General features: G+C 34.4%; 1 protein-coding gene and 1 long non-coding RNA gene across 2 annotated transcripts; both read left to right on the top strand.

Annotated features, from left to right (window-relative positions):
• The first annotated feature begins 452 nt into the window (after positions 1 to 452).
• On the top strand, positions 453 to 14,228 carry LOC125647652 (uncharacterized). The gene is made up of 3 exons (XR_007360040.2): positions 453 to 593; positions 10,188 to 10,346; positions 12,186 to 14,228. It is a non-coding gene; the product is annotated as an uncharacterized LOC125647652 (long non-coding RNA).
• A 1,795-nt stretch (positions 14,229 to 16,023) lies between these two features.
• On the top strand, positions 16,024 to 18,772 carry LOC125647651 (uncharacterized). The gene is made up of 3 exons (XM_056140926.1): positions 16,024 to 16,171; positions 16,876 to 17,045; positions 18,209 to 18,772. The coding sequence occupies exons 2-3, from the start codon at positions 16,883 to 16,885 to the stop codon at positions 18,379 to 18,381; spliced, it is 336 nt and encodes a 111-aa protein (XP_055996901.1). The 5' UTR covers positions 16,024 to 16,171; positions 16,876 to 16,882; the 3' UTR covers positions 18,382 to 18,772.
• The last annotated feature ends 4,464 nt before the right edge of the window (positions 18,773 to 23,236 follow it).

Here is a 23,236-nt window from a genome sequence, read left to right on the forward strand (position 1 = left end):
AAGCAATACATCATCGCCCAAAAGTCCCATTAACATTCAATTCAAACTAAGGCTAAGATGATAAATTTCTCATGTAATAGAACTTCATTTTTCGCCCTCCATTCGCCCGGATTCGGTCTTTCAATATAGGTTAGAATTTCTATGGTTCTTTTTCGAAATTTGGTAATGAAGTCATTTACGAGAGGGGAGTATTGGTAGAAGATGCATATCAAATTAGGCGGGCTTTCAATTTTTCGAGTCATTATTTGGCAGTGTAACACAGAAGAAATGATCTTATCGTGTACGTCTTGTCAATTTATGATGATATTTATAATCAATTTATAGATCCTATCAGATCACACCTGTTCCAATTTCCAGCGTATTTTTTAAATTTCTTTTTAGCTCCCATTTTTCAATTTTCCACATATTTATATTTTTCACGGTACATAAGATTGTGTATTTCACCAGCCCCTTCAGATAATCATCGACGTCACGCTTGAGGAAGAAAGACATCAAATCACAAAGTCAAGAGAAGCACACCACAGAGAGGCTGTAATCCGAGCCCTCTAGATTTGAGGACATTATTTACAGAGCTTGTCAAGACGACATTCAGGGTAGGAATTTTAATCAAATTTAGGCTTGGGTGTAAAATGTCGGAACTTGATGAATGAAAATGAGCCCCCAATTATTTTGAGTTATTGTCAATATTTACCATATTACACCCTCTCAAACTCTCCTTAAATGTACTTCACTGGGTTGGACTATCCATTCCTAATGAAAAGACTGTATATTTCCACTCGTCAGAATCTTTCAACGATTTTGAGAATACATGTACATGCTCTGAGATCCGCCGTCCGTGAGATACCCTGTTTTGTATGGCTGTTTAAGACAATTAGCATGAACTCATAAAGAACTAAACTCAACATTTGGGTCTCTTGAATTTCCTTTCTTTTTCCAATGCAAAGAATAAGATTATGGAATATATTTTCAAAACAATTAAACTTTTTTTCAGAATGTATTGAAATTTGCAGTACATGTACGATGCTTAGATAGCCTTTTCACTTTACAACATAACGTACATTTTATTTCAAAATTGCCACGATCTCTATCGGCAAAAGGAAAACAAAACGAAAATAGTATTTCATTTTACAAGAATATGTGTGTATAAAACAACGGTGACATTTTAAGTCCTTATCTATATGTACGTATTGACTAATTGACAGTCCTTATATATATGTACGTATTGACTAATTGACAGTCCTTATCTATATGTACGTATTGACTAATTGACAGTCCTGATATATATGTATACATTGACTAATTGACAGTCCTTATATATATGTACGTATTGACTAATTGACAGTCCTTATATATATATATATATGTACGTATTGACTAATTGACAGTCCTTATATTTATGTATGTATTGACTAATTGACAGTCCTTATAAATTATATATGTATACATTCCTTATATTTATGTACGTATTGACTAATTCTGGTGTTGATCATCCCATAACAAAAGATTGTCATTAATTATATCCATGTGATGAGTTTATTCATGAAGACACGGCTTGATATTACTATTGGCTGAGACAAAATCCAATTCGTATCCAGAATGGCTTCATGCCAAATCACCGAACCTGGTTCAAATGCTTCTCTAGTCTTTGTGCAGTCTGGATGCTAAGTCGACCTATTAGTACAATTTGTAACTATCAAAATATAAATTGTTTTAATTAAAAACAAATGTCTCCACAGCTCCTCAAATTGAAAGTGATTCAAATTACACCCTCCTCCTCTTAATGTACTGCATGGTATGGAGGAGAAAGCATGAGCAGGAACATAGACATTATGAACTGCACTTTGTACATTGAATAAAATGAAGAAGAAAAGATTCCACATTGACATAACCAATGTCATTGTTGTACATGATACAAAAATAATGACTACCGGTAGGAAAATGAGCATACCCTTGTACATGAAAAAAGCTATAAAACACTCCTCTTTGATCCACTGTAAAGTGTATGAAAATATTAGATCCCTGGTCAGAACAATGTGTAGATCATTAAATGATAATGAAGTATTTTACAAAATCTCAAAGCTACAATCCGATAAGTTATATTGGAGGAGAAATATTCACAAGCTATTTCTCATATTTCATCCCTCTTACATCCACTATAACTTTTAGGAAAATAATTGGATCTTCGCGTCGCGACAATATGCACATCTATAAAAAAAAAAAATGGCAATGAAGCATTGTACAAGTCTATCCGATAAGCCGTACAGGAGCAGCAGCGTTCATACGATTTTGTGATAGACAGACGGACAGAAATTACAAAAACAATATGTCTCCCTCTGGGGGAGTGGATACATAATATGTTGCTCAACTCGAGTGAGCTATTCGGAATCATCCTATATTTGACAGAGCTTTGTAAATTGTTCATTTTTTTCGTTGGATAATAATTTTCACGATTGTTTTCAGGCTGGTTTGTACGGTGCTGGTTTGGGACAGGTGGATGAATTTTTTTAAAAATCGTTCCCACGAAATTAAACTCACTCCCAGGAAATTAATAATTAATTTCGTTCCCACGAAATAAAATTCGTTCTCACGAAATAAGGTATTCTCAATATTCACTTGTTAGAGGACTGCTAAGCTTGTGAAATTTACCGAGTCCATAACATTTAATCAGTTGTCCAAATAAATAAAGTCAAACCTGAAACTTTATTTTGATTCATTATATATTAATCAACCTTTGAAGCATCACAGGACATATCTATATATCAGTAAAATAGTCCTTAGCATGCAGTTCGTGACCATGTACGTCTCTGCTCTTATTAGCCGAGAGTAACCTATATTATATGAACTAAAGTGACTAAACTTGCTAGATTTATTGTGGATTGCATAATCAACGTGTGATAAATAAGTTTCTATCGATAATGTACCGAAATCGAAAATAAGTTTATATCGATAATGTATCGAAATCGTTAAATAACTTTATATCGATAATGTACCGAAATCGAAAATAAGTTTACATCGATAATGTATCGAAATCGTTAAATAAGTTTATATCGATAATGTATCGAAATCGTTAAATAAGTTTATATCGATAATGTATCGAAATCGTTAAATAAGTTTATATCGATAATGTATCGAAATCGTTAAATAAGTTTATATCGATAATGTATCGAAATCGTTAAATAAGTTTATATCGGTAATGTACCGAAATCGAGTGATCAACGAAGTAGGATTTTTAATTCAATTTAAACAACATTCACAAAATAAGTGAATGGGATTGGGCCGCAGCAGGCACAATCTGATTTATCCCTCTCCCTCTACATCAGAGTTATACAATGAACAAACACAGCAGTGTAGGTAACATTTCATAAATTTTAAATACTTGATGATTTATGATATTCTGTAGAGCATATAGATCTACATGTACATCTATAATTGTATATTTGTTTGTAAGACATCCCACCCTATATTCAACCCTAGCGTTAGCGCTTCATGAAAAGTATGGCGAATTTGTAATTCGTGTTTTCTATTTATATTCTATAATTTTCTATCTATATTCTATAATTCTCTATTCATATTCTATCATTTTCCATTTGTATTGTATATTTTTCATTTGTATTATTCATATCATTTGCATTTGTATTGCATAATACACCATTTGTATTCTATTATATGTTTCATTTTGTAGTATATACATGTATTAATTTTAAAAATATAGAATACAAATGGGAAAAAAAACACATTACAAATAAATATTATACAGTACAAATAAAAATCATACATTACATGAAATCATACAATGCAAAACGACAATTATTGAATACAAATAAAACTTATACAACACAGATAGAAAATATACAATACAAATGAACAATTACAGAATATAAATGGAAAAGATCGAATATTTCAACTTTTCACATGCTATAACATAAAGGACAGATATTTGCATGTAAGAAAATCAGTTATCGGTAAACAAAACGCAGGAAGAACTGAGAAGGGACAGGCTATAAAATAAAAATCACCCTACATGTCTGCGAGGATAGATTAACATCTAAGGTACGTGATGGCCTCATTTTGGTACTGGCCGCAATGTCCCGGCAACATTAAAAAATCAAAGTACTGAAAGTCCTGAAACAAGGTGATGAACTATACTATTGTCTTCCAAACTATACAATATTGGTACATGTGTTAATTGATCTTGATTGAAGGTAGGAATGAATAGGCAAATCATGTAAATGAAGATGTGAATGGTAATGTGAAACTCTGGTATGTCTATATATCAAATCGACTTCTGGTAGCATTCCACTGCCCTATTTGTTTTTCATTTGCCTCTCTATGAGCTATACAAACAAGTGAACTTGCTACACATTGTCTTCATCTGCTTCCTTCAGAAAAAATGTATTAAACCCCTGGTGAATGTTAACAGCTACTAGTACATACTCTCTATAGAAATATCATTTTTCCTAAATTTCTTGGATTATTGTTGTTCTTTGGCATTATTATTTTTAGTACAATCAATTTTTTTTTCACGTCATTTATTCTTTGTTCCAAGTACTTATTCTAAAACTTAAATACCACCTGAAATGTCACACCAAAAAGAAAACTAGGGATTGAGTCACTTTATATATATCAGTATTAACTTTCCAATAAAGATTCTGAAAACAAGTCGAATTTGACTGTAATCATCAGGCATTTGAGTGGCATTTTTAAATTTCCAGTGATTTTTTTTCACGCATAATATCAAACAAGAAGCCCACAGGCCTTGTCAGTCACCTGAGTAGTACTACAGTATTCAAAAGTATCACTAGCCCCAAGGGCTACGGAATCTATAATAATTTTCCTGTTCTGCTTATCAAGGCTAAATTCTAATATTCAGCAGCAATAGAAAATAAGAATTTTTTCTTTTAAAATAACACAAAGGCCCTCTCAAAAATTAATTATTGTAAAAAGTGATCCTGGGCGTGCGTTAATAATTCTTACTTACCAATTAGAAATACAATAATGCCTCATTATTCTCTCACTTTATATTTTGTCTCAAATTTAAACCACAAACTGAACAATTATTTTACTCAACAACATTTGCTCTACTACCTAACTACAAAAACACAGATAATATTGTTAAAAAATTCAAAGGACATTGATATGTTAAAAACACAAATTATTATATATTATATAATCGTACTTATACTCCAACTGCCATTTCAAAAAAAAAATCTTCAAAACCATGCTTCAGTTTTATACACATTCAATATCCCAGTCAATGGGTCGAATGAATATGAGTTACTGTACCTATACTGGATTTCTAAACTACATAATACCCTTACAAACAAAGATACATTGCTGGGCCCAGCTGTGAAGAAGAAACTTCAAACTTACTGTGCGACTACATATGCCAGAAGTGGTGTAAATCAAAAGTGGATTCTAAAATTTTTTTAAAGAACTTTTAGTAAAATTGAAATCGCAAAACTTTTCTCAAATCAACATCAAAACATGGCTTTTCAACACTTTACACGACCATTCCTCAACGGAAATATTCATATCTAGTGATCAGTCATTCTAAAACTTACTTTGTTAAACACCACTTCCACGCACAAGTACTCCGAAGTTGAAATAAAAAAATATGTTAGACTTCCTCATTGACAATATCTTCGTGGTCTTTGGTGACTGGCACACTGATTTTTAATTTTGAATATTAATTTTGAATGGTTTACTTGATCAGGATGGTCGGCGGGTGTGACCAGTCGATAGGGGATGCTTACTCCTCCTAGACACCTGATCCCACCTCTGGTGTGTCCAGGGGTCTGTATTTGCCCAACTATCTATTTTGTATTGCTTATAGGAGTTATGAGATTGATCACTGTTCATTATCTTCTTAAAAAATCTACTTCCTAGAGGGTTAATAATTTTTTTCAAAGGACCCTTTTTATATGTCATTACGTAACAGATAATGCAACTCAAATAACCTAGATCAATTGATATAAAAACTGTATAGACGTGACGTAGTTCAAATTGGTCAGATAAATATCATGTATATTTTGAGCTAAACGTTTTTTGAAGTAATGGAATAATCGATAGGAAAGTTAAATATCTTCGATTAATGATGATAACTATATCGACAATTTTCTTGAACTGTCGGCGACGTCGGTTGTATATTTTCCTGACAGAAGAGCGGGATCAACGTTTCTTCCCAGAATCCTATTCGAGATGTATGTGGTATTACTAGCTATTGGATGACTACCTGCATTTCATATATAATGTAACCTATTTTCGTTTCTGTATCGAATAACTCATAAAACAGTGCTGATAAACAGAGGTTTCCCTTACTTAGATTACAAATTTATAAAACGTTGACAAACGACCAATTGATAGTGTAAATCCTACCCACCCCACCCCCTCCCCTTTTATTTGTGAAAATGCAAATGAATACAACAACAAAGTAGAGCTTCTCCTACAGTTCATTTCTTTCTTTTTTTTAAATAATGGAGTACAAATTTATAAAATAAAATATATGAAATCTTGACAAACGACAGGATCTTGTTTAGGAACCAAAACACTGATTTGCGATTCCTTTAGATGTGAGGACTATGTTTCATATCAAAGGGACAAAAATCAAATTAAGATGTCATAAATTCTCATTAAACTTGCTTATTCCAGAGTATAGATCTGTGGAGCCTATAATAATTTTCAAAGTGTATTGCAACTCCTTTTATGTTGTGTTAACATATCTGACGAATGATCTCTAATATTGTATAACAAAGTGATTTTGCAAATGGTAGTGATTAAAGGGGACGTCATTAATGCTGGACGCTGACATACGAGGCTGATTCACGTCACCTCGAAAAATAGATGTAGGTTTGCAGATTGGAAAGGTGGTTGTTTGTATACCGTTTAATGTTTCGCTCGAGAATTTTTCACCCATAAGGAGACGACGTCATTGCCGGTGAAGGGCTGTGAAATTTAGGCCTATGCTTGGCGCTTATGGCCTTTGAGCTGGGGGGATATTTATCGTGCCACATATGCTGTGACACGTGGCCTCGGTGTTACGGTCTCAAACAAAGGACCACCCCATTTAGTCGCCTCTCACGACAAGCAAGGGGCCGTACTGAGGACCTATTCTAACCCGGATCTACACGAGGCCAGATTGGAAAGAGCCATATGTCTATATGATACCCAGAATTAAGAGTTTGAAAATGTTTTATTTGCACGATCAGTCTTGAAAGAAGAGGGTACACTTTCATCCTTTCCCTGCGTAAAATTTCACAAAATTTTCAAATGGTTCATTGAAATGGTGTGCTATTTCAAACTGATACGGCAATGGAACGTATCAATTTTACATGAAATATCTTTAAACCATTGAGAACAACAGTTGTGAACAACTTAATTGAAAGAATGTTGAGGGGAAATGACCATTTTTATTGAAAGTTTCAAGTGTTACACGTTGATGACGTCATGTTTCTTTAAAGAGACTTCGTTTCTTTGCATTTTAAATTTTCTTTAAATCACATTTGATATTAATTTTTGCTCAGATTAAATTCAAAGGTATATCATAATGTTTACGGCAAATAATAAATGATAAAACTGTACATTTGTCATGTATATTTCAATCAATGAAGACGGACACCAGCTAAATACTGTGCCTTTTGTCACAGACCAAATAACTCTTCCATCTCCGACAGGGGTGGGTGGGGCTTAATATAATATGAGCTAGGTTTCCTAACATCTGCAAACTATTAAATATCAAAATGATTTCCTTTCATGTTATTCAAAAAGATGTACATGTATAAAATTTCGGTACTGAATTGAACAATTGATCCTACATGTAAGTATATGTTGAACTTCCTAGAACCAAAATCATAACTATAGTAAAATAGAAATGAACTCAAATCGCAATGCAGATTTCAGGTATATCAAATACAATATACGAAACCAAAATTATCCTTAGAAAGACTTGAATATTAAGACGTTTTATGGTGTGTGCGAGTTTATTTTCTGCTTCAGATGATTAAAATGTAAATTTGAAGTGCTTCTGAACCATGTCTATGGTGTTCCAACAACTGGACATCATTTGAATAAATGAATAGATAATATCGCCATAATTACCGTAGCATCTGCAGATGCAAACACTGGTCTATGAAGATCACAAAATTAATGAGCCAATGCATGTCATCCTTACAATGGCAAAAGGAACCGAACAGCCAGACAACCTCAATATGGTGTTTATTTATTCATCTTCCGATGCGGAAATAGATTTATCATACAAATCTCTTATCAAGTCTGAAAATAAAGGGAGATAAATAGATTTCAAAGGGGGAAAAGGACGTTCAGAATGGTTCATGAAGGTCGGCCTATGCCTTACCATGTACCACTGTGCTAGGGTTGTTAGATTAATGCTGATTTGTGTTAAGGTTAGAATATAGAATATTGTTAAAAGAATGAAAAGTGTAAGTACTTTTAAGTATAATGTATATAATAGAAGACATGTGCTATAATCTCGTATTATTACGATTTTATTATTGTTATAATTTTTACCTCTTGCCGCTCGGTTTTATCAATTCCAAAACCAAAATCTTTACAAATCTGATCGAGAACCCTAGTACACTGGACAGGATCATTGTGGTGTAATTCTGACTATGCGTATACACCGAGGAATCTAGATATTAAAGTTTCGTTTATGATATTTTCTAATGCAGTGTTAACTTTCCCGCCATGACCCCCCCCCCCCCCCCCCCCCCCAATGAATAGCCTTCACATTCTGAGATACCTATTTCTTTATGATTTGATTCCCGAAAAAGAAATTCATGTTTTTCAAACTTCGATCCCTGTGGAAAAGGTTTTTTTGTGATTGGAAATCATGTTTGTATATATATGTGTAGTTGAATCTACATTCCTTGTAAATTCCGTGGGACTAGTATAAATGGTAGAAATTGGTATCGACTCAATTCCTGATGTCTTCTAAGATGTCAAACCTCATTATGATACAAATTATTCTCCAAAATACTCCGACAGGTTATAAATCTGTCTCAATAACCAGTTTTGAGCATCATATATCAAATTTAAATGCCACTTTCTCAATGAAATGTTTTAAAATACGGGCTCTGGATACGTGGAGCTCCACCATGTATTCTTCTCGCTTTGACAAGAGGTCAATTTGATTTCGTAACGATGGTCAGTTCCAGTCCTTCGGTATTCTCTGGATTGGTCTAAACGTCTTGATGAATGAGTTGACCAGCGTCACCGTGATAATTAGAAACCTGCCTGTCGGACGCCCTGCTTCCATTTCCAATGAACCTATAATTATCTGGCTCTGTTAATGTGTCGCCAATGGTCGGTTATCGGGTAGCTAATCATTAAGGGTGTCAAATGCTAACAAACTTAATTACTGATTGGTGGAAAGCGAGCATGTGAGCAAGTATATTGACTGACTGTACAAATTGACTTCTGCTGGACATTTCTAAATGGGACATTTTCTCGTTCGAATTCTGGATGATAGTGTGGGTTGTCACAGACAATGTATGTCGTAAACATTTAAAGGATATATAAAGGATATATATATATATATATATATATATATATATATATATATATATATATATATAGAGTTAAAAAGATAAAAAGAAAGAAAGAAAGAAACACGAAGACGTTTAGTAAAAGAAAAATGAATATGTGATATATTTCTTGAATTTTAAAATATCACTGTACATATTCTCCACTTTTCAAAATGTCACTGTACGTATTATCCACTTTCAAAAATACCGTATAGCGGGTTTTTTTTCCACGGGGTGATAAACTTGGCTTATTTTAGCGGTTAGATACATGTAGCTTTCCGCCAAAATTTCATTTACCAAATATGCACCCAACTGCGACGTCAGTATTTGCAAGAGAGATAACTCTTCTCTGTCCGCCAAAATTTATTCCGCTAAAATTATTAGCATACCTTTGAGCCAGCAAATGATCAAATTTTAGACCCGCGGGAAAAAACCCGCTATACTGTATCACTGTTCGTATTCTCCACTTTCCAAACTATCAAAGCATGCATCTCCAGAGTTACCGACAACACATCATCTAATTTTAATACAAAGCCTAGTGGTGGTTATTTTCCGTACAGTATATGAAACTTTTGCCATTACCTTTGTAAACTTGTCGATCTTGTCCTGGTATTGCCTGGTGTACACTTGGTATATTTTGTTTTACAGATTTTATTACGCAAAGATGCAATAGGTCGAAAACTGGACATCATTTGACTGGCCTTTGTAACACTGATCGTCAAAAAGTTACCATATGATAGACTTGATGTTTGTGTGAAAAGTGTGTTTATGCTTGTCAACAATTTGAGAACATTGCAACCTCCAAAGGTAGAAAGAGCACTGCTATTCACAATTTTCGTTTCAAAAAGATAGTATGCTTGTATGTCTGCACGTATCGTTGGTTGCCCTCTCTATTCTGATATGTATAGTGTATGTTCATGGAGGACACCCTCAACCGTTTTCATTACGGGTGGCAAGGAAATAAGTTTTAATGATTTCAAACTGCGATGCAACAAAGATAACAGATATTAATTAGCCAATAAAATCTGACGCTGAAACAGATCGGGTTAGCTATCCGGGTAGGTCCGGGGCGGGTGATGTCTCTATGAAATAAACCAAAGGGATGAATTAATCTTTGGGGATGGTTTATTGCTGCTAGGGGTATCAGCTTTAATATCCTACAGGGGGCAATCAAGTGGGAATAAAATCTTCATTAAAACCTTTAATTGTTAAAGAAAAAGAATGGATCATATTCTCGTCTGTTGAATGCCACACTGCAGCAAAAATATAAAGTAAAATACAAAAGAATAAGAAACATCAGACCTTTTAATGGAGGATAGCAATGTCAGAAATTTAGTGCTTTAAATTTACATATAGCATATTTTATGGCTTTCGCGTCGTCTCTTCGTCTCCAAAATCAAGTTTTGTCCCGTCTATTCAATCTCAAAATTGTCCATAATTAAACATAGCGACTATATATGAAGTGAAAATTTAATCTGTTTCGTTGTCATTTAAAGGCAATTAAAATTCGACGATTAAGTTACTTCCCTTGTCATGATGATGCAAATTCATTCTACACATGCAGAATGGATGCCTCGTGTCAGGAGACTGGTGAAATATACGATCGACATGAAGAATTTCGTTACAGGTACAACATTGTTTGAGACCATATCATTACAGCCAAAAACTAGCTATGATAGTGTAACCCTTCCGAACTCCCAAATATCCGTATAAAATCCAAACCATTTCATTCTCCTTACACTAAAACTCACGAACATGTTCTCCATAATAACATACATATATGCCTATAAGCACTGGGTTCCAACAAACACCCGATACCTACGGATCCACAGCGTGGATACAAGGTCAGATACAAGAATTATACAAAGCACGATGAATGATCAACGTTCGTATCGTTGGTCATTTTAGTGTTTTAAAGAAAGAGAACACAATGATAAAGGGGAGATCACCCTGCACTAACTTGACAAGAGTTATCCGAGATCCCTCAATCTAATGAATGAGTGGTCTCCCCTGACACAGTCAATAAATGTTTACACGTACCAACTTCATGTCATATCCCAATGGAACTCTAATGTTTCTTTATTTCTAATTTGATTTGTATTCTTATCAATCATCCAAACCTACAATGTATGTAGCAGATGACCGCGATAACAATCGGACAACACAAGATTTACATGTAGTTCGTTATATTGTTACCGAATAAGTAATAGGGAACAATATCTAAGACAATATAAAAGATAGATATTTCATATAAAAGGAAAAGAAAACATGAAAACGGTGTAAAATAAAGGTAATTTAGAGCGTCAAGTCAACTCAATTGAAGACAAGAAGAGCGGAGTAAACTACATCCGTGATGTGATTTGGTCGATTAGCGATGGAGAAACCGTGGTGTTGACCTAGATGAAATTGAAAAAGCAATTATTGAAAACAAATTCCGACATAAATTCAGCGGATCTGAGAGAATTGAAGGCGGATAGATGGATCAAGTTAACGTTAAGCTCTTGGTCAGGATCTTGCAAGTTTGGGAAGGGAACAACGGCATGTTTATTAGTTTGCTTTTTTTTTTTTTTACTTCCAGGGTTTGTAAGTGAAAATAAACACGAACTGAAATAGTGATTTTGTTTACTTGAGATATTTCTGTTGTAGGATTTAGAGAACACTCGCTGCGGTGCCCTGACATGAACATAATTTTTCGAGCCTCGAAACCAGCCTCTCATGGCCGTGATGAATGTTGCCGGAAACAACAAGACCCTGCTTTACAAAAGAACTAAACGACTATAAGACTAAAACTGTTGCATAGTTCTAAGAACTCGATAACTAAATTAATTTTGTGAACGTAAAGATAACATAAATTGCTAAAGAAGATTTTGATCTTAATCGTACATATGTAAGTAATTTTATAAAACATAGCCCAGGTTTATCATCATAAAGTAAAAAAGGCCTGTAACTCTGCCTCCATTATCAAAGTCATCGTATGAATTCACCATATTCAGATATTGCTGAATTTGCAGACGGTATTTAAAAGTAAACAACTGAGCGGTACATGCATGTTTAATGTTTATTAATTGATGTAATACTCAGCCATTTTGGGTGTCAAATCTGGAGTTTTACTCGCATTATTTATAGATTTGTGGTGAAAAAGGAGAGGGGCTCCTCTAAAATCCGTCAGTGTTAAAGTATATTGTACCCAATTACTTTTGAAGCAGTGATTGTATTCATACGCAAAACAAAAAGAAGCTGATCACTCGACTTCATTTCATCAAACATTGAATGATTTTCAGTGTAAACATTATTTTAATGTGATATAAACAGGTGCATGTAGTACATTGAACAATGAAGATGATTTACAACAGAGGTATGATAAATTGCAGTAGAATTCGGAAACAAGTTATAAAACTTATATTAATTCGTTTCCTTTATGTAGATTTACAGTTGTGATAGTGATCCGCCCAAATTGGTGGTATAAGATATTGTTATGCCAATAATTATATACGTGTATATTTGTGATTAAGACGAGTAATAATGGTAAAAAAAAAACTAATACAAAAGGAGCATATAATGATTATAATGATGATGATACTACATGTAACTGTAAATGATAGTAATACTTACTAATGGTAGAGATAGCAATGAGAATAATGGTATCATAAGAAATATCATAGCAGTGTGGTGTGAAATATTTGGGAAAAGGAAGGATTTGCGAGGATTGTTAGATTTTGAAGTTTTAATGAATTTGTGAACAGCTAGCTGCAATAATGTAGCCCTATCCAATTTTTTTTATTCTGACGTTTTCGGGATAGGGCTACAATTCCATAGGATCTCCGTAATGGTGCAAAATAATTTTATGAATAACCGATAATAAACTCTGTGTATTAGTCCCAAATGTTGTTTGCACCAAAAGGAGTACCAACTTTGTGCTCGGGCATGTCTAATAAAGGTGTTTTTCATTAAATATAATGTACAGCATGCAAAATTCTTCGTCTGCTCCGCCATGCTTGTTATCGCGAGATCTCGTAGGTGGATCTAATGAAAAACCTAAACATTGACAATCAACGCGAAAATGTAGTTACTCGAACCACTTCGACAAAGAAAGGAAAATCATATTGTTGCAGAAAGAATTTACACTCTGCTGTTCGGTTTTTAACTTGATATTAAATTCAAACCTTTTCAATACCGACGACATAGCTTTCGCCTCCATACTTGTCCATTGATGTAAATACTACCTTATATGGCATATGCAAATGACTTGACAATCGGAAGTTGAAACTTCAGTACATCAAACATGGCGCACAAATATGAATCGAGAAATTGGAATTTATCGAAATTGTTGAAAACGGTAGAATAGAGCCTCACAAATCTTAAGTTGCAGGTTGTAAGTTTATATATTGACTAAGAAACATAGAATATCATTTTATTTACGTAAAGAAAGTCAGGAAATGTATAGAATGAGCGCAAATGTTGCGGGAGTGAATCACTCCCGCATTTGCACCATTACGGAGATCCTTAGGAGTTGTAGCCCTCTCCCTAAAAAAAAAAAAAAAAAAAAAAAAAAAATCAGAGAGGGCTACATTATTGCAGCTAGTGAACAGCTTGAAATATGGTTTCGTAATCCAGATTGGATAATTTTTTATCTTGTGAAGTAACGTTTCAGCTTTTATATTGAAGGGTATAGTTGCTCAAAAATCAATATACGTGGAGTGACGTAGTTGGGGCGGGGGGGGGGGGGGGGGGGGGTTGACTCTTGTTTACCCCCATTCTTTTTCCAGATAGCCACAGTTTTGCAGTTACAATACATGAGAAATGTTAAAGGTCCTAGAGAAATTTATTATCAAGATCTTCTAATGTATACATGCTGAAGATCCCAGGCCTTCATAGTCCTTGTTGTAATGCTTACAAAAGATGGCAACGGACAGGGACATCGGACATTCAGAGTATGGAAAAAGCGCAGTGTCAAAGCACAAAAATCCTAAACTGGTAAAGTATGGAAGCTATGCAGTGTCAAAGTATCAACAAAGCAAGGAAGTATTGCACTGTCTAGTTCGAAATATCTGACGTTTTCCTGGCTTTTTTTTTTTTTTATGATTTTGATATTTACCGTGCCAGGAACACGTCAGAACCGGTGCCATTACGTAACCTGGAAATTTCGCTGCCTCCAGCTGGAAGCGGCATTTTCGGGTCGATTTTAAATACTTGCGAGCCGAATTCATTGTTAAACTCACAACTAATCAATAAGCGATGCTTCTTGTACTTACTAATATCGACTTTATGGGTTCTTTCATCACATAAACAGTCTCTTGAAAACATTTTAACAAACTGTCGAGCTTTGTTTTGAGTCACGTGACTCGTTCGCTCAAATGACAGCGAAAATTCGGTTGACTACATTTATTTGCTTCTGTTATCGAATTTCTTAATGCCGCCGGTTCTGATGTTTTCCTGGCACAGTAAATATCAAAATCCAGGAAAACGTCAGATATTTCGGGATGCACTGTCAAGATAATGGAATCGGCAAAGTATGGAAGTCATGGATTGTCAAACCATGGTAATCGTGCACTGGCAAAGTATGGAAGTCATGGATTGTCAAACCATGGTAATCGTGCACCGGCAAAGTATGGATGTCATGGATTGTCAAACTATGGGAATCGTGCACTGGTAGTGTGATGATAAATCCAGTTATCATTTTACTGATACATTTTATGAGTATAATAAAAATGTTATGATATAGTTTATTAGTATTACAGAAATAATACAGATTATCAGTATTATAGGAATAGTTTATCAGTATTATAGAAATGATGTTAATCAATGTTACAGGAATTATATATTTTACCAGTAGAAATGCTACGAAGTTTTTGCTTTTGTTGTAGATCTTGCTGTAAAAGTTTTACTGGTACAAGAACGACACTACATTCACCGCCATACTCTCTCACATACAACCCCTGTGTACACGTGGGTTTCCTCCGGTTTCCTCCCACATAAATGACCCCTAGCGCAAACATCCGCGACGGTGCATCAAAGGACCCATTGGAAATAAGCTTTCGAGCTTTCATGGGTAATCCTTGCCTTGGTATTTATGTATGTATATACCGAATAAATAAATAAATATATATATATATATATAAATATATATATATATATATATATATATATATATATATCTCAACCACGCCCCATAAGTCAATAATCATTAAATTTCAATATTTACAAAACAAATCCCATAATATCTATATAATAAGTCCTTGCGTGATAAGCGTCTTGACCTTTGACCTTGTCAACCCTAATATCTTGCCATGAACGAGGTTCTATCTCTTCAGGAATCACGATGTTCAATCTTCACAGCTCCCACGTCATCCGATTGTTGACTTAGAGCACAAAATGGTCTAAATCAAAAGTAAGTGTTTGTTTAGCTCAGATTGTGCCTTTTTAGTTAATCTTCTAATCAATGTTACATTGATATGCACTTCAGATTATGAATTTATGAGAACAGTACCATGGTGTTCTAAGTTTTGATATCCTCGGGTAGATTTTGACGTTTAAAATTTCGTATAAAACAGAACACAATTTTATTATCAGTACAATTGCATTCCAAAAGTTTTGGAGATCTTTTTATTTGCCTATTTTCCGTTTTTATCAAGGTGAGTGGATTTACTTAGTTATTTTACCATGGTTTGTGCATTACATAGAGATATATATCAACAGAACGTAGAAAAAGGTTTTTGAAATTCTATTTAACTAAAATTACAATTAATATTCTATTACCATACTAATGAATTTAAATGTAAAACTTATACGGTGCCAATTTTGATGCACCAGATGCGCATTTTGACAAATAATGTCTCTTCAGTGATGCTCAAGCCGAAATATTGGAAATCCGAAATAACAAATAGGATTTTTCTCTCTCATTTTGTCATATTTTAAAAAAATTATATAAGCTATATCATTACCATTAAGTAGTTACAAGAAAGGAATTGATACGTTTAAAGTGTTTGATTTCTAATCGGTATATTAAGAATTGGTCAACATTTGAGGCAAATTTTGTGCATCACGCAAGCAATTTCTATAAATTCTTGTTTTGAATTTTTTACTTTGAATAAGAAAAATATTTTCAAAATGCTTCAAGTCAATAATAGAATATTTAACTTGAATGATTGATTCAAATAAAGTTTTAAATGATATTCAGAAAAAAATGTGTTCTGTAGATGATTATGTGTGCAAGAAATTTGTATGGTTATCATATTTTACAGCAACATGTAGAATTCGTGATTACATGTATCAACATCTAACATTGATGTGACCTTGTCGTATCACGATTTTCACCTGAGAATTGTTATATTTCTAGCTTTCTCATGACCATGTTCACAGCATTAACAGTGGGGGCATTCCTCCTTTTGGGGATCACATTACAAGTCTCAGGCGTGGATCATATTTCTACTATATGCGTTCTGAAATGTGATTTTTCCTATGGTGCAAATAACCAAGTGTCTGGATGTGATTGTGACGCTTTAAGAGGTAGGAGTTCAAAATCTTAAAGGCTAAAACATGGAGAGGAAAGTTTAAGAGTATCCAAGGGAACAAAACGGAAAATCACAGTGTATAGTAGACAACATACATGTACATTTTAGTTCATCAATATTTTAATCGTTCAATTCGATGATGAGTATTTAGGAAAAAAAATAAGAGCGCAAAGAATACCTTGTTAACTCTTACATTGTTATAGCATGATTAGAAATTAATTGTCAATTAGATATTTTGAGTTACTGTGAATTCATTCATTTTCGTTGAACACCCTTTTTTTGTTGTGTTTGTTGATTGTGCTAGACCATGATATAAAGTGATAAAGGAGGTCTGATATTAAGGACTAAACGAATAATGCTCATAGTTCACACAGTGCTATTTCTAGAAGGCGCGATGGTGTACATTATACTAAAATACATACACACATATATATATATAGAGAGAGAGAGAGAGAGAGAGAGAGATTGCAGATATCTTCATTTCATTTAGGGAAAAGTTGAGTGATTGTTTCCAGCATCTAATTATTATTTTCATATCAAAAACTGATTTTTAAAAATATACTAAAAATTATGGAAAAATTAAAATATTGTTATGCATGTATTTGAAATGAAAAAAGATTATGATATATCAATGTTATGTAAGGTGATTTATCACATTTAAACATGCGGTACATCTGTAGGAAAGGTCAAATAAGAGGCCATTTATCAGCTGTTTTATCACTAAGTATCCTTTTGAAGTTTAAAAACATCTCATGGCTTATCTAAGATCCAATATTACATTAAACAGAGCAAATAGAAATAAATCCAGCTAAAATGTCACACCCAAACAAACACACAATGGTACTCACATTAAATTAACTAAAGATCGTCCACTTCAGTATTTCATATAAATCTGGTGTTCTCTTTTCAAGTTAGATATTAGCTGCCAAACCCACAGCAATTGCCAACACTGGTATTGCTTCCATATCAAGACCAAATAGTTCTAGATATCAATGATGCCAAATTTTACCTAATTTTGGTATGATTTCAAACATTGTGATTTACCACAAATCATTTCTTGTTTCTATATTATCTTTTGCAATCAATGTATTTAATGTCTACATGACTTACAACTAAAAATACAGTTAACAGTACTTTTCATATATGTACTATTAACAGAAGTGAAGAATGTGCGGTCTCACTTGGAACACACCACGCACCCCCACCACTGGAACCACCATTTCACCACCACCTCCACCGTCCGTACTACTGATCTGTGTTCCGTGCTCTGCAGCATGCAACAAGGAGGAGACGCCTGCAACTGCTTGAAACCCGGGTTACCAGGGAGATGAAATGTGTCGACTAACACGTCGTTAACGTTGTTGGTTTTACTGATTAAAGATATATCTGTTTTAAGTTACTTTTAGACGGTACATGTATTTATCCAAGTATGAAGGAGGAGGGACGAATTAAGAGTACTACAGTAGCCTTTGTTGCTTGTTTGTCAGACACATACTCCGAACTACGAAGCCAAGTAGTATAGAGAGAGGGGGGGGGGGGGATTCTCATAATTGCAAGAAATGTTTTGTAATTACAGGTTAATTTTCTCGCAATTGCCTGCAAAGATCGATTGATCAAAAAAATATTTGCTTTTTTGTTTGTCTTTAAAATCTTTGTTCTAAGAAATGCATGCATATTTACTCTGATTTTTATTTTGGAACAGCTCATAAAGAAAATTGTGGTTTCGTCATTTCCACTTTATAACAGCTTATGGTAACCTTATACATTCGAGTCAACAAGCATGCGTGCGAGCGCGAAAATCTTTCCTACATGTATTTTATACGCCCTGACCAAATCGTCTCTTTCTGTCTTATTTGTTTAAGTAACAACGAAATTAAGAAATAAATTTCCTTTCTGAAGGTATGAACTGCAACGTTTTACGCTGGCAAGATTTCACAATGTGCTAACGCTCTTCATGAATTATACCGGCGTGGTGAAGCGGCGCAGTTCATACCCTCATGTATTTTCAATAATATAGGGTTATTGAACTTATATTGGTGAATATTGGCACGAGTTGGCTGTGAAAATGCACGAGCTTGCGAGTTAACGTATTTATGACGAAATGGTTATCGTTACAATTTATAGAAGTATCAAAGGCAAAGACATTGGAATTAAATGTAAATATTTATATATCCACATTTTTTTGGGGCCGTGCAGCGCTTTAAGGAAAGTATGCCAGCGTACGTGAAGGGTTGCAGTTCATACTCTCATATATTTTCAAAAATTAAATTAATTTCATAAATGTCTTCCTACTAAGATGTAATTACCATATATTTTCTCGTAATTTCTTAAATACACTGTATACTAATCGACTTACATTATACATGACTTAATACAAGCGTGTCTCAACGTGCGTAGTTGCTTCATGTATTCTGCCCCGTGGTAGAATGTTTTCCAGATCGATGATATAACAAAATCAAAATGAAGGATTCTCTATTATGATCAGTTCTTGCTTCATTTCTTTAAAAACAAGGAAATGATTTATCAGATTAAATTACGTTTATTAAATAGGTTGATTGTTTTTTAACGTCCCGTCGAGAATTTTTCACTCATATTGAGACGTCAACAGTTGTAGGTAAGTCCCACAAATTTAGACCTATGCTTAGCCGCTCAGGGCCGTAGCAGTGAGGGTTCTTGATCGTGCCAAAGCCTGTCGCGATACGGGACCTCCGTTTTTAAGGTCATATCCGAAAGACCCGTGATGCTGAGCGTTTGGCAAAGGAGTATCACTACCTATTTTAACGTCTTGGGTTTGACGCCGGCACGAACTCACGACCTTCCGGTTACGAAGCGAACGTTAAAGTCATCTATGAATACCATGCTTTCCAACTCTACATTCATTTAATGTAAATGATCTTTTCCATGGGTCCTGCAATATCCTTCCCTCGTATGGCGCGTCACTCGACGGTACCATTTTCTAGGCAGTAACTACTATCAATATTTTTGAAGTCGCCACATCATAAACAATAACACCGTGATTTGACTGTCGTGTCAATTTTCACGGACTGGACCCTATTGATGCAATTGCATAAAACATGGCAATTTATCTGCAATTGTCGATTATAGATTGTTTTCTCAAAAACTTGGTTTAATGTTCTCTTGAGAAAAGCACTAAATCTATATGACTATGATTTGCATGTTCAACAAGCAAATTTATCTCGTAAGATCAACGCATGTCCAATTGTATGCATTGCGTTTGAAGAATATATTTATCAAGCATGTGCAATTACCATGATATAACCAGACTAGATGCCAAATTGCTTGCCGAAACCAGATCTTAACATATGTTGTTGAAAAATAAGCTGTCTTTGAATGCAATTAACGCAAAAGAGAAAAATGAAAATCTGTAACGCACAGGCAAAAATGAGCAAATTAGAAAACAGCTTCAATTAAGATAACTTTCATGGAACTTGAAAATTACCCGACATAGTGAGTAAAAGTGTTGCTCGCTGACAGACATATTCACGAATAACTAATTAGAAGTTTTCTCAGTGAGTACATTGATTCACGAAGACCGTAAATCTTTCAATTATAGTGTAATATACATTTCAATCTTGTCGTAAATGTCACCGGAAACATGTGTTGCTCTGAAGGTAGCGTGCCAACGTGGCAATGCTATAACGGTTGCTTTTTTCACGGTATGTACTAATAGTTTACAAGATGTTTATCGATATTGGAGGGAAGCTGATAGAAATCTAGGGGAAAGGCTGCAGCATCATTAACTCTCCGCTGAAAGAGTTGTTAAAAATATATGCAATTTTCGAAATTTGAAACCAAACGCAAGATATTGCAAACAAATGTTTTAGCAGAGTAATTTTCAAAGAAATTCGATCAATCAAAATGATTAAAATACAATTTTTTAAGTTCACTCTGCCTATAAAAGTGTAATATATGTACCATATGGATGCATGTATTTGTCAAATGAGAAAAAATGTGATTTATAGTCAATCTGTAAAACGATTTGTGAGAGCAGGAAATTTTCAAATAAATTATTAAGTTTTTAATTTGAATTTCAATGTACTTTTATCTGGGAAGAGTGTTATAAAAATCAATTATTCAAAACAGTTTGCCATAATAGCTAGGTTGTTGTACGAAAATTCATAAAAATAATTTTTTTTTTTTTTAAAAAACTGCTCTTGCAAGTGGTAATTATATAAGGAACCCGTATGTGAAAAATCGTCATGCAATGACGATCTAAAGTCCCTTGAAAGGAGAATGTAAATTCGAACGAACGAACACCAAGAGAAAAAAATTCACCGTAAAACAAAATTGACTCGATATCGTCTCCGTAATTGAATTGTCAATACACCATTATACTAGTTTTATTGCGCGAGGAAAATTGACACATCAAAATTATATAACCATTAATTGATTATTTTAAGTAGCCAAGATCTTATCAGCTGGTATATCGACAACACCTGCAATACACATGATAAAATTGTAGATAAATTAATTGGAATTTTATATAAAGACCAAATAAACGAATAGCGAGTGATATTTATTATACAGAGGCAGGTGATATGAAAAGTTCTTTTCATGAGTATTATGAAAAGCTAATTGTGCAGAAAAGGGAGTTTAACTTCAATATATGTGCCAGCGTCACGGGTCAAAAGGGTAATAAGGGGTCATTTCGTGAGTGCGAAAATAAAATCGTGAATTGACAGAAGTATTTTCTTGGTGTTTTGTCTATTCATTTTCTCTGACAAAGATGGATGAGCAGTATTATGTGAAATGTATGCTTGGTGTCTAAAATGCAAGACTAATTTGCTAAAGCTAAAATTTTGAACGATTGGTTAGCTCTTGGTTGGAGAGAGAGAGAGAGAGAGAGAGAGAGAGAGAAACTTTTGATCAAGAAATGCAGGGGGCACCTGTCAGTTGCAACATTTCAAACATGATATTTCTCTGACATATTGAAACTGTTTCGATTATTTCTCAAGAAATTGCAACCAACCAATGGTATCCCCGACCTTTCTATTCATCAATGTGAAATCTACGTGTACCTGTTCAGGTGTCCCATTTAGTCATAATATGGTCGTAAGGATTCAAAAGTACACCAGCATACAACAAACCTTTTCTGGTTTTATTGCACACCTCTATTTGCCATACTTGTTTCTTTTAGCAGAGTAAAAGTTGGAGATTGGTAGGAAATTATCAAAATATTACTTAGTATGATATAAAGCTAAGCCCTAATCAGATCTAAGGGTGTTCTTGTGGGGGATCAGGAGGAGAAGGGCATTGTACACTAAGCCAAAGATTTCCAGAAATCCTAATGTATACACTTACATTTGTACAAAGGCGTAGCTCCACTTTGAAAAGTGGGGAGGGGCACAACCACGTTAAAATCAGATTTCAGCCGGAGAAGTTGAGTTATCAAATTGTTCAAAACGATTGCATACCCCCCCCCCCCCACCCCCCCCCCCCCCCCCCCCCCCACACACACACACACAAAACCCAACCACATTCTCATAAAATCGTAAAGTGGGAGTAGACCAAATTTCAATGAATGGAAAATACTGGTGTAGAATATTTCCCCTCAGACTTCAAATGTAAGGGGGGGGGGGGTGTATATCCTTCAACACTTGGGCTCAATTCTTCAGTTCAAACATACAATATTATCATTCAGAACTACTACATAAAATAAAGGGGAAGGGGTGAATTACCCAATGTATCTCAAAATAACTAACTTTGCATGTGAAAATAACTAAAAAATTTGTCAAAACAGGGCCACCCCCTCCTCTCTCGATTCTTCATGCGACCCTATATCAGTGTTCCGAAATGTCAGGACATACATGGTGTTTATAGAGTCTGTATAGTAATATGTCTCCTCCCTTTGTTTACAAGGCAGAGTGTAACAATTTTTACGTCATAAAAAGTTTTCAATATTGACCCCAATAACCTCGGGGTATTCTATCCCACCATGATTAAGCGTCTGTATAGGTGTGGTGCATTCTTATCAGTGGGGTTAGATTAATTTCTGTGGAAACGAGGGGGTTATTTATATTCGGTCTTTCCTATCCCCCTCGTTTCTGTCCAAGCCTTCATAAAGTATGTGGGAAATCAGTTGCGCTTCGGTTTGAATTTATTTCAGCTTACATTTGATGTGAATCGTTCGAAAACTTGCAAAATCAATTCATGAATGATTTTTCC

This window comes from Ostrea edulis, chromosome 6 (assembly GCF_947568905.1).
Source record: "Ostrea edulis chromosome 6, xbOstEdul1.1, whole genome shotgun sequence".
NCBI lineage: Eukaryota > Metazoa > Mollusca > Bivalvia > Ostreida > Ostreidae > Ostrea > Ostrea edulis.